The following is a 12601-nucleotide window of genomic DNA, read 5'->3' on the forward strand; positions in this document are numbered from 1 at the left end:
CCTCCTTTAAAAAAGATATTTTTTAATAAATAATTATATCCCTCTTTTAAATATAATTTCCTCTAGCAATAATGTCATTTATGTTTTTGTCAAACTGTGAAAAAGTTACATCATTTTCACAATCGAGTCTCTCAAATGGGAGATTTGAGAGACTTGGTTTATTTTTCTTTTCTTCTGTTTTTAGGAGCAGCCTTACAACAGACAATTCTACTAAATGCTGTGTCAATTTCTTGCTGTAATAAGATATCAATAATAGTTAAACCATCTAAAAATATTTAAACCTTGACAATAATATTTCTGAGTCACTTGTTATTTGTTCATATTAATAAATTCCACAACCAGTTTATTCTTTAGTATCAGGTTTTAATCATTAATGAACACAGAAGTATTTCAACAGGCACACTGCCTACTTGTGCCCAATATACACCTCCCTATAATTTATCCCAGTTTTGGTGACATGTAAGATAACACCTCTTTTATATTTAATATAATATTTTTGTGGCGTGCCATTTGATTCCAGGTATAAAGTATGATGCAGAAAAGGAGGAGAAGCAGCTACAGGAGGCTCGTCAGAGGGAGCTCGATCGAATAGAGGAGACAAAACTCAAGGCTGCAGAACAAGGTCGGAGTTCAACTTCGACTCTTAAAGAGAGATGTGAGATAAGCAGCAGCATGCAGCTGCTTATCTCCTTAAGGCTACTACTTTTAATTAGAAATGTAGGCTACATGTTGTTTGAGCAGCATTTGTCTTGTGTTTTTACAGATGCTATAGATCATAATAGCAATTTACAGCTAATGTAACAAACCTCAGAATGTAAATCCTCGACTGCAAATATATACAAACCCAGTTCCAATGAAGTTGGGACGTTGTGTAAAGCACTCAAAAAAACAGAATACAATAATTAATAAATCCTTTTGTACCTATATACTATTTGTAGTTGATTTGAAGCAATAGTTTTGTAAAACCTTGGGAAACTTTGAGATTGGTAACTGGTCCGTTCCAGTGAAGAGGTTTTTGACGTCATTGTTTTAGTTTCACCTGCCAGGTTGAAGGTAAAACCTGACAGAAAAAAAATATTCAGAACAAATACTCAAAATTGTTTGTGTTTTCACAGAGAACACAAAGCTAGAGAAGCAGGACACCTTTGTGGAAAAGCTTGTCACACAAGTGATCAAAAACCTACAGGTCAAGATCTCCAACATCCATGTTCGCTATGAGGATGATGTGAGTATTTCAGCTAAATATTAGTAAAAATAACTTTAATTCTCTACAATGGCTTGCAGGGATGTTAATAACAATGTGTGTGTTTGTCTCCTCAGATCACTAATCCAAACTGCCCTTTGTCATTTGGAGTGTCGCTTAAAAACCTCAGCCTTCAAGTAATTTGTTATTTCTTTTGTTATAATATAATATAATATAATATAATATAATATAATATAATATAATATAATATATGCTTTTACAGACAGCTGATAATCACTGGAAACCCAGTTTGCTAGATGAACACTCCAAGCTTTTCTTCAAGGTAAGAAATTGTACTAAACTTTTTTCCGTCACGTTTAAACGTATATTTCTAGGAAGTGCTTCTTGTGTTGTTCTGCGTACTATTTGCTAACCTCTATAATTCCAACCAGTCAGTCTAGTTCTCAGAAACATTTCTTATTTTATATTGGCCCTGGGCTCTGGACCAAAGCTCTAGATGTCAACTCTATGCATCATCATCAGTGAACACGTCCGTCACTCCTCATGACTAAGTTGTTTGTATTTTGCCTGTCATCAGTTGGTTCAGTTGAACAACTTGTTTGCCTACTGGAATGTCAACTCGGTTCTCTTCTCTAATCACAGTCCAAATGAGGCCCTGGTGAGTCACTGGATTGTCTTTACCTGCTCGACTTTGCACAGTTGAAATGCCTTTTGCAAATGATATGAAAACCTTTTGTTTGATCTTTAGGAAAAGACTGATGTGACACTAGGATGTACAAAAGAAATAAAGAATCACATTAATAGAGCTGTTGTTTTCCGATTTTATAGCGATGTCTGCAGAACAGCATGGAGATCAAACCCTCTGTTCCCGTCAGCCATGACTTCAGTGAGTGAGCCACTGCCTCCTGTTTTGTAATATATTTACAGTTCATCTGATGAAACCTAGCAAAGTTATCTTTTGAGATTATTTCTTCAGTCTGCATGTGATATGTGGTACCACATATACCACAAACTCTAATGTACTGTGCTCAGATTTTATGTGATAGACTAGCACAGAACTGTAACCAAATATACTTTTCTAAAATTTGTGGTGATAACGTACCAAAATTTAAAAAAACTTTTAAGACAAATAAGCACTTTTGGAAAGCACTGTATGTGTATATAACAAACATTTAATCACTACCACTATATCCAGAGATTATAAGCAAATATCATAAACATTATTTTTGTGACTTTCCCTTCTACCCCTAGTATAAATTTTATAAATTGATTATTCTTGTAAAAGAGAAAAAGAGGAAATATATTCCATATGGTTAGAAATACATGCCCTTTATTTATACAAAATCAACTGTGCTAAAAAAATTAAAAAAATTGTTTCCTTTTGCCGGTTTCCAGTCTTTCGTCCTATATCTGCAAATGCAAAACTGCGAATGAATCCAAGATCAGACGTGGATTTCTCTTCTCCTAAAGTGGACCTGATGGTCAACCTCAGCGAAGTGGCTATTGAACTCAACAAGCCTCAGGTTAGTCTCTATTCAGGCCAGGTCTGTTGAATTTGACTGGAAAATCCTAAGGCAAATAAAGACGTTTAAGGTAAACAACACTGGATGATGAGAGCGCTCTCTGCCGCTTTGTAATCACCGGCTTCCTGTCTTTCCAGTACATTAGCATTTTGGAGCTGCTGGGCTCAGTGGATATGATGTCACGAAATCTGCCATACAGGAAGTACAGACCCGAGGTCCACGTTCACAGAAATGCTCACATATGGTCAGAATACATCCGAGTGCTTTTTACCACCACTGCCTGCTGCACACCTACTTTTACTGACACAAATGCTTTTATGTTCCGGGATTTCAGGTGGAAATATGTGATCACAGGCATCTTGGAGGTGGATGTGAAGCCTCACCTCCACATGTGGTCCTGGCAACACATCCGGTGCCACCGGGAAACAGTGAAGTGTTACAGAGAGCTCTACAAGAAGAAGATCACCAGCAAAAAGCCCAGTGTGGAGCTGCTCGAAAAGCTGCAGGTGGGACAGGGATGAACTGCGTTTAAATTAGTTTTTAACTTCTAATGGGGGATTGCTTGAGGAAAAGTTCAAGCTTTGTCTTCGTAGAATAAAATGCACAGCTGAGTAATTTTTTGATGTATAGTTGATGCTCATACATTCTTTTTCTTTTTTGTTGAGTTGTTGCCTTAGTTTATCACAATTTATTTAAAAAATAACATTTGATTAATGCTTATTTATTGCAATAATTAGATTAAAAAGAGTTTTAATTATGATGCTTTTCGTTATGCCCAGGCTACACAGAAATCTTTAGATATTTTCAACATCACATTGGCGAGACAACAAGCTGAAGTGGAGGTAAGAACCTGGTTTTTTTTTTATATTTGTCATTTTCTGACGGGTACAATCTGTATCTATGCTGGAATTTCCATTAATTCATTGCAGCTGTGATCATCTGCTTTATAAAACTTCCTTAGACTCTAAAATTAGAGAAATATTTTCCGGTCGTGTGAGACACTTGATGCAACTCCCTCTTGTTGACATGTGTAGATTTTCTCACATGCACTCATCAGGCATAACATCATGACCAGCAAACAGCTCCTACTGTTTGCTTCAGTAGGAGCAAACAGAAATTGGCTCTGTTTGCTCCTACTGAAGAGCAATGTTACATAGACTATAAATTTGGTTTTGTTTCAGAGTTTATTATGCTTTTTCCGCAGGCGAGCAAAGCAGGACTGCGCATTTATCGTCCAGGGAAACAGATGGAGGAGGAGGAGTCTCAGGGTTGGTTTAGCTGGATGTGGAATTGGGGAGGAGAAGCTGAGGCACAGAACAAGGAGGTCAAGACTGGAAGTAAGTCTCAAAACCAAACATTGAGTAGAGCAGTGGAGGGGAACAGAAGTTGAAGTTAGAAGCCTGGCAAAAGTGTCACATATATAATTTTGTCTGTAAGGATTTTTTTTTTAATGCCACTGCCTTCTTACATTTTGTCTCTCATTTTCTTTGTGTCAGCATTTGATGGGTTGTTTACTGTGGATGAGAAAGCCAAACTTTACACTGCCATCGGATACAGTGAAACTGCAGCAAACCCCAACCTGCCAAAGAACGTGAGTCACTTCCCTCTGAAATCACCTCACTTGTTTGTGATGGTTGGGCTTTTTCAGAAGAATATCAAAACTACCTTAGAGAGCTAAGTGTGTTAGCAGCCCTTTTCAAACAGTTGTCAAATTCAACTTCTTTTGAAAGAAAATTCAAATAGTTGTAAAATAATGCTATAAGCATCTGTGTATGTTAAGATGAAGACAGACTCGGCATGTAACATCTAAACATGTTACATCTGTTTCTCAAATTCTCTCAAATTACATTTAAATTCTCTCAAGTTAAATTTAAAGCTCTAAAAATGAATATTACAATGGGACATTGAACCAGTAACATGTGATTGTTTATTTCCTATTCACCTTTTAGAGTAAATATTAGTTTTTGTACAGTCTTTATTCAGCCTGAATGCCACTTGGTTATTGTCAAATTTAATATTTTTACCATTAACATAAGCACCAGAGAAGAAACACTCTTCTAAACTAGCACAATCATTTTAGTTAAACGTTAATCAAGCGACTGCAGTTAAAACTGGAGCAGCTGGAGACTGACAGAAACGTGTGCATCCTTGATAAAAATCTTAACTGTTATGTCATTGCTTTTAGTTTGAGGACATGAAGGTCAATTTCCACATGGAAAAACTGTCTGTGTCCATCAAAGACGAGAAGGACAAAAACGAAATCATCAAACTGACTGTGGGGGAGCTCAAGTCCACACTCACACAGAGACCCGGAGCACAAGCCATTAAGTAAGTGAAAGCTTTTATTTTGTTCTCATTTGTATTCGTTCTACTTCAAATTATCTTTCTGTGATTTTAATTTATCTGAAAGCCTGATCAGATTGTTTTTCTGTTGGACCTTTTTTATTAGAGTCACAGCCCAGCTTAGTTTGTTTGAGGTCACTGGTCTGGCCGCTAAGCGTCCGGCACCGACCCTCCTTTCATCAAGAAAGGCTGCCACAGGAGCAGGAACCCCGCTGCTTTGCTTCCTGTTTGAGACCAACCCGCTGGATGACAGCGCCAACCAGAGGCTCCACGTTGAGTCACAACCACTGGAGATCATCTATGATGCAGTGAGTGATGCTTTCCAGACTGCTGGTGTGGCGCGCGCGTGTGTGTCTGCGTGCAACATCATTACTGTCACCTATGGTTTTTCCCATGCTGTTACGTCTTATCCGGAAATGTGAATTAATTTTATGTGACACACCAGCATAAAGCAATGCATAATTATGAAGTGGAATCATAACGATTGATACTCCTGACTAAACACTTTGTAGGTTCACCTATTGCTGCAATTACAGTTGCAAGTGTTTTTGAGTATGTTTCTACTGGTTTTGCATACAGATGGATAGATAGCACATGTCCACAAAAATTTTGAAGTCTTACCACGTATTCTCAAATTGATTTATTTCAGACCTTTGACTAGGCCAGTCTTGTTTTCTTCCTTAATACTTCTTTAGGGACTTCCCTATATTTAGTTACCCTCATAATTTTGATATTGACCAGCTTGTTTGTTTCTGTTGAAGAACAACAACAGCAGCATGATCCTGTTCAGGAAGATGCACTATGTTGGTTTTCTGCATGGCACAACTTTTTGCATTATGGCTTTTTTTTTTCAAGAGAAAGAAGATGGAGCATAGCGCTTTGCTTCTGACCTGTCTGCTTTGTTCCTTGCTCTTCAGGATCCTGGTTGTTCACAAACTGTATCAAAAGGCCCTTTGTTACTTTCACAGACCAACTGTATTGAAGAGATTTGATTGTATAGTGGTGCAGTCATTTCTAAAGGAATTGGGTTCACTAGATTTCATTTAGGAATTTAAAGAGTAAAAAGGCCCAAATGCAGATTTTTGCTGCACTTCATATTTTTATTTATAAGCCATTTTCATTAGCCATGGATCCTTTGCCGTCCACTTTGAGATTATCTGCTGCCTTGTGCTGATGTATCACAGAAAATCCTAAATACTCAACATTGAAGCCAGTCATTTTATTGTGAGAACATGTGGAACAGTTCAAGCTGTATTCAAACCTTCGTCAGGTAGTGTAATAAGTCTGTTTATTAAGTGCTTTTGGTCTTTTTGTGTAGATAACGGTGAACAACATGTCAGAGTTCTTCAGGCCTCCAGATGACCTGCAGCTGGATGAGCTCACCAACGCCACCCTGATGAAACTGGAGCAGTTCAGAGACCGCACTGCCACTGGTGAGTCGCACATATATTCACAAATATATGGGAATAGCCTGATCCCAGCTCTCTGATGGTTGCATGTTTTCATTCCTTTTTTTTCAGCTGAATTTTGTGTTTGTGGTGTCTACAGACACTAAGCATGTCTAAGCATTGAACAAACTCAGCATTCAGATGATATGATTCCTGTTTATTTTCTTTACAATGCTATCTTATGGCTGTTGCAAGTTATTGTTTTCTTTTTTTCATCCAATCGTTTCTTCAGTCTTTATGTTCTTCATTTAGTTATCACATCATCACTCTGATTCATCCTTCAATCCTGCTTTCTTTACTTCCTTGCTCAATCCTTCAGTTTTTCTTTTCTACCTTCAACCCTTCCCTATTTTATTCAACACTTACATCCATCAGTCAAGCATTCTGTCCTTCTTTCTTTCCTTCCATCCTACATTCCTTTCCTTCATTAAGTCTGTTCTTTTTTCCTTCCATAAAACTGTACATCATCTTACACCCCCTTGATTTGGGGGTGTAAGATGATGTAGACTAACTGAGTTAGTTTAACATTAGTTAGTTAGTTTAGTTAATGTTAGTTTAGTTAAAAACTAACTCAGTTAGTTTAACATTAAACTAACCAAATAAACAAATATATCATTCTTTCTTTTCCATTTCTCTTACATAAGAATAATACAAAACCTCATTGTGTTGAGTCATGTAAATATTTCCAAGTACAGGACACTGAATACTAAATTTGTTCTGTCATTTTTAATAAAATCCATCTTTCCTTCCTTCTAGTTATCCATAACATTTTTTTCATAGTAATAAAAAAAGCAGTATGAATCAAAACTACCTTTACATTATTTTTCAACTCTTTAAGCTTTGTGCAGTGAGTAATGAACTGATTGTTTCATCGTTTAGGTTTACTGTACGTGATCGAAACTCAGAAAGTTCTCGACCTGAAGGTGAACTTGATGGCCTCCTACGTCATCATTCCACAGACCGGCTTTTACGAAGGAACCCAGAACATTATGCTTTTGGATCTTGGTCATTTCAGGGTCAGAAGATGTCAAAAAAAAAAAAAATAAATAAATAAATCTAAAGCTGAGTAAATGTGACTGAAAGAGCAGATTTGAACTTCCTCTTCTATGGCTTTTAGATGTCCAGTTTGCGCAAGAAGGATCTGCCGCAGCTGTCAGTGGGTTCCAGCAAAATTGAAGACATCATGTCCAGAGCGTACGACCACTTCGATGTTCAGCTCAGCAGCCTGCAGCTGCTTTACAGCAAACCAGGTACTCACAGCAGAAACAAGTAAATCCTTCATTTCGTCACCATTCGTCATCTTCCAGTCACATACATCAGGATATACCAACATTTTAATAAGTTACCATTTTAAAACGTTTTACATTTACCCTTTAAAAGTTCCTACACTTGAAAGTCCTTTTACATAAGGTATCAGAGAATGTGCCAGTGGATTCAGAATCTGCTTCGGGTCTACGAAGCACTGCCCCTCCCCCATCTGTTTCTGTGCTCCGCCACTATCTTGGCTTAAATGAGGTTACATACATTAACTTGACTATTTGGAAGGAAAAGATACAGATAATGATAAAGTCCAAACCCAGCTGCCTGTAGCATCCAAAGAGCCCCAAATGCCATGTGAGTGTTTGTTTCTGCAGACATGCAGCTGTACACCTGTACTGTCTGATAAAAGACCAGCTAGTTCCAGGGTTTACAGTGTGCAAATGTCAAACCTAAGTTCTGTAGTGCATTATAGGAAAGTATGCACACTGTGTTGTCTATGTTTATTAACGCTGGTCCCTCGAGACCCATTGTATATTTGTAAAATCGAATTTTGGTCACAGAGTTGAAAATAAAATGTTTTTAAATATTTAATAGAGTAAAGAGACATATGTAGATGTTTTTATCTTTCATAAAACACACCAGACATGTTCAAAACAGTGACTTTAAAATCTTAAGGGGTGTATGTTACACCACTTCTTAAAAATATTTTTAGTTCTGAAAAACATGTAAAGTCATGATGTGGAAACACACAGTCACTCTTCTTAATCAGTGAATATCAGCTTTTTCTCTTACCCTACAAAACCAGAACAGCTTACTATACATAGCATATGTGTTGAATCAGGAGAAAAATAAAGAGGCTGTGATTATCTGCAGATGGTGACTGGAAAAGAGCTCGCAAACAGAAACGGTCTCCACTCCACATTCTGGAGCCTGTGGATATGAAAGTGGTTGTCAGCAGAGCCATGGTTGTGACCGACACACGTATGGCAAAGTAAGTGTGCAGTTCTCTTCGCTATACAGTAAAAAGGTGAACTGTTGTTTGTTGTGTGCTCACAGATGATAAGATTATATTTAAACCCGGCAGCAGGAAACAGTGCAGAATTACAAGATTGGAGGAAAATAAAATATATTTTATGTATTGCTAAATATGCTTTGTCAACCACACTGTCAGTCTGGCTGCAGGTTTTGTCATTTTGTTACAATTCTTGTGTTTTAGGTATAAAATGTCTGGTGAACTCCCGCTGTTGTCGCTTCGAATTTCTGACAACAAACTCCGAAGTGTTCTGGAGCTGGTGGACAGCATCCCACTGCCTGAGAGCAGACCTGCAGCCCGCAGCACCGCTTCATCTACAAGGGTAAGAGCAAATCAGCTACCTGGGGGGAACACTAACTCTTTTGGGAAAGTCTTTGCTGTCATTTTTTAATAACTAGCCTGTTATTGAGATGAGCCCTATCGATTTTTTTATGCGTTTGCTTCCTCAGCCGAAGCAGTCGTTCACTCCTCAGCTCGCTGCGAGAAAACACCTGAGTTTAGTCGACCAGCGTTCCTCGATCATTTTTGAGTCTTGTGAGACCATCAGCATCGCCTCTCTGGGTGAGACACAGCAGGAAACTCCTGAACAATTAGCAACATTATACTCTGACGCAACAAGTTACTCTAGCAGATTTCAGTTAAGCTAAAAAAAAAAAAAGGAAAAAAAAAAAAAAAAAAAAATCTGAAATCCCAGCTTACATTACCATCTGCATATAAAGGTGAACTTCTTCCACACTATGTAAAAAAAAAAAAATAATGTAACTGACTAATGTAGTTTTCTTTTTTTTTGTAAATCTGATAGGGTCACAGGAAGATTTGTTCTATGACGCCCCCAGCTCTCCGATTGGAGAGAAGGCGTTCTTCCCGGACAATCCCATGCCGCTGCGCTACGCCGATTTAAGCAAAAGAACGAATCTCATCAAAGAAGATCCTCAGAAGAACATGACTGACTTCATTATGAGATTCGAGATCAATGAGGTAAAAACGATTTTGCAAAACCATTAGGTAATTTGAGGTTTTTGTTACAGAGAAGTTTTATAATAATTGACATTCAACACTGGTAAAAAGCAGGTGCATGATTAGAACATTCTTAAATTAATGTGAACTGCTAGATAACGCCTTATATAGTAAATCTGCAAAACAATTTTTCCATTACTTTCTCCTGTACCAGTAATCTTGCATGCTTATAGTGAATATTTATTCTTGAACGTCGCCCTGGCTTTGTAAGACACCTTTTAAAGGTTGGTGTTATTTGTGTAACATATGTCTTCTTTGTCCTCTCGTTTGTTCTTCCATGTTTCAGTTGTCTGTTCAGCTCTGTCGTCTGTCTGGAGCTCAGGAGATCGTCGTTCTCCAACTGGACATCGAGGGTCTGGGCACTGAGCTGACGCTGCGCACCTTCGACATGATGTCAAACACCTTCCTGCGCGAGATCTGCCTGAAGTGTCCCGAATACATGGGTCAGTAAATGATTCACTCAACTTTATGTCAAAACTAACAACTAGATATTAGTTATAGTGTTATCTGATGCTTTGTTTCAATCCTCTGTGTAGATTCTGAAGATAAGCAAGTCCAGCTGATCACCACTTTAGACAACTCAGAAGTTGACCTTCTCACCTTGGAGTATATCAAAGTACTTTGTTCCACTCACATTAAAGCAGAATAAATTCAGTTGAAGCCAGATGTTTACATACACGGTATACAGAGACTCAACCTTTTCTTTTTAGTGTCTGAATTTAAATTGGACTAAACTTTTCTGTCAAACAAATTTCCAGCCTGCTGAGTAGGACGTTTGTGGAGGGAAAACCAAAACATGTTACCAAAGTCATACAGCTTACAAAACAAATTTTACCAAATATTAAGGATCCTGTACGTTGACATCTGAATAAAAACAAGTACATTTCAAAATCTATTTACCAAATAAATTTAATTGTCGTAGTCACAAATGAGACTGGAAAAGTTTAGTCTGATTTAGTAATTTAAAAAAAAAATTGTGTCCTATTATACAGTGTGTGCAACATCTGTTTTCAATTGTATGTTCAAAACAGTAATAAACAATATTGTTATTAATTGTGTCTTCCTTCTAGGCGGATAAAAATGGTCCTGAGTTTAAGTCTCAGCATAACAACACAGAGCAACTCATTAAGGTGAGAAATAAATAGAAGACAAACATTTGTTTTTCAAATGTTATACAGTAAATATGTTCAAAATGCTCAGTTATGAACTCAAGTTTTGATGCACTTTCATTAAACAGCTAAATGTAAACATTGACCATAAAAGTTAATTTTGACACCCATCAGAAATGAAAAGAATTGCAAGATTATCTCATCATCTGAAGTGACATCATTTTAAACAATTATCACATAGTTGTATGCCTTCATCTGATCTGCACCAAAGCCAAAAATAAAGAGCAATGAGAACACGGTGCTCATTAACCTGCTTAAAAACTGGCACTTTTTGGTTTGATCCATTTAATGAACAGGGAAAAAAAAGGATTTTCATCAGTATTTGATCTGTTGATCGTTAAATTAAAACTGGTTGATTGATTGGTGTATGTCTAATTTTTGAGCATAAATTGTCCCCTTATTACAGAGTTTGTCATTTTATCAAAATTCTTGACTAAAACTGTCTCCTTGTCAGGTGACGTTTTCGTCTTTGGACGTTCATCTGCACACGGAGGCTCTCCTCAACACCATGAGCTTCCTCGGTAACCTCCTTCCTCCATCCAGTAAGAAGGAAGGAGGGCCAGAGGAGCTGCCCACCATCCCAGAGGAAGAGGAGGCTGAGGCAGGGAAAGAGGAGGAGAAGAAGGGGGAAACAGCTGTAACCAAGAAAAGAAGTATGTACTTTTACACATTGTAATGTGAAAAAAATATAGAAAAAAATATTGCTGAAAAAAAATATTGCTGAATATCTTTCATATGCTGTATTGAAAGTATCGCCAAGTGTTTGTTTCATTTTAGTGTTCAGGCTTCCCTCTGTAATCCCTCGATCTTCTTTTTTCAGCCTCTAAAAGCTCAAAGTTTGCAGACGTGGTGAATCTTCGCGTGAGAGCCGATCTGCGCTGCTTGAAGGTGTTCATTCGGGGACAGAAAGCTCGGATATCAGAGATAAGTATTGAAGGTATGTGAGAAATTGCATTACACAGCAGTACTCCAGATGCCTTCCTTAAATCCAAATGCCTTCCTTAAATTTGTTTTATTGTATTAGATGACGAGAAATCCTCTTTAGGTACAGATTTTTTATTTTTGTTTTCTTTTTATTAATTTACTACAAGTTTTCTGTTGACTCAGCTAGCTTAGCTTTCTTAATATCTTCTGGTTTTGCTTTTGCAAATAAATTGTTCTCAGTGTGTCATTGTCTTGACTCCTCAGGTCTGGTTACTGATGTCATGATGAGGAAGAAGAACATGGAGATCCTAGCCAACCTAAAGAGCATTGTGATCCTGGACTGCAACAAGGATGCCTTGTACAAGAAGGTACATGCTGTAGTTGACTTTTCTGGCATTTTTATTTCTGTATTGCTCTTATAGAGAAGCATGAACATAAATCTCTCAGGATATTTTAAATTATTATGGTAAACAGGCGTAATTTGAGATTACACCTGTTTTAACCTGAGATTACACAGGGCCTAAATTCTGTCACCAGCTCATTTCTCTCCATAGCTGTACTGTCAGGCCGACTGAATTGCAAATTTTTCAGTTCACTTCTTCTTATACATCTACTTTGTCCCCTGTAGGTCACTGATTACTTACAGTTTCCTTCTATACAGTTTTATGTAAATCTTTTCT

The 12601-nt window shown here is 37.5% G+C and overlaps 1 protein-coding gene across 1 annotated transcript in view; it reads left to right on the forward strand.

The window, feature by feature from the left end:
* LOC103135465 (vacuolar protein sorting-associated protein 13A-like) overlaps positions 1 to 12601 on the forward strand; it is a 42670-nt gene that overhangs the window by 3998 nt on the left and 26071 nt on the right. Inside the window, exons 2-28 of the mRNA XM_007548202.2 lie at positions 521 to 622; positions 1116 to 1225; positions 1321 to 1380; positions 1467 to 1526; positions 1782 to 1862; positions 2033 to 2090; positions 2600 to 2727; positions 2865 to 2971; positions 3062 to 3233; positions 3507 to 3569; positions 3932 to 4064; positions 4224 to 4318; positions 4913 to 5055; positions 5177 to 5378; positions 6389 to 6503; positions 7398 to 7534; positions 7636 to 7768; positions 8652 to 8769; positions 8995 to 9133; positions 9261 to 9372; positions 9614 to 9789; positions 10115 to 10271; positions 10365 to 10444; positions 10899 to 10958; positions 11452 to 11650; positions 11818 to 11934; positions 12186 to 12289. Coding sequence (XP_007548264.1) covers positions 521 to 622; positions 1116 to 1225; positions 1321 to 1380; positions 1467 to 1526; positions 1782 to 1862; positions 2033 to 2090; positions 2600 to 2727; positions 2865 to 2971; positions 3062 to 3233; positions 3507 to 3569; positions 3932 to 4064; positions 4224 to 4318; positions 4913 to 5055; positions 5177 to 5378; positions 6389 to 6503; positions 7398 to 7534; positions 7636 to 7768; positions 8652 to 8769; positions 8995 to 9133; positions 9261 to 9372; positions 9614 to 9789; positions 10115 to 10271; positions 10365 to 10444; positions 10899 to 10958; positions 11452 to 11650; positions 11818 to 11934; positions 12186 to 12289 — 3161 coding nt within the window. The remainder of the gene's footprint in view (positions 1 to 520; positions 623 to 1115; positions 1226 to 1320; positions 1381 to 1466; positions 1527 to 1781; positions 1863 to 2032; positions 2091 to 2599; positions 2728 to 2864; positions 2972 to 3061; positions 3234 to 3506; positions 3570 to 3931; positions 4065 to 4223; positions 4319 to 4912; positions 5056 to 5176; positions 5379 to 6388; positions 6504 to 7397; positions 7535 to 7635; positions 7769 to 8651; positions 8770 to 8994; positions 9134 to 9260; positions 9373 to 9613; positions 9790 to 10114; positions 10272 to 10364; positions 10445 to 10898; positions 10959 to 11451; positions 11651 to 11817; positions 11935 to 12185; positions 12290 to 12601) is intronic.

Source organism: Poecilia formosa, unplaced genomic scaffold, assembly GCF_000485575.1.
Source record: "Poecilia formosa unplaced genomic scaffold, Poecilia_formosa-5.1.2 Scaffold25, whole genome shotgun sequence".
In the NCBI taxonomy this organism is placed as follows: Eukaryota; Metazoa; Chordata; class Actinopteri; order Cyprinodontiformes; family Poeciliidae; genus Poecilia; species Poecilia formosa.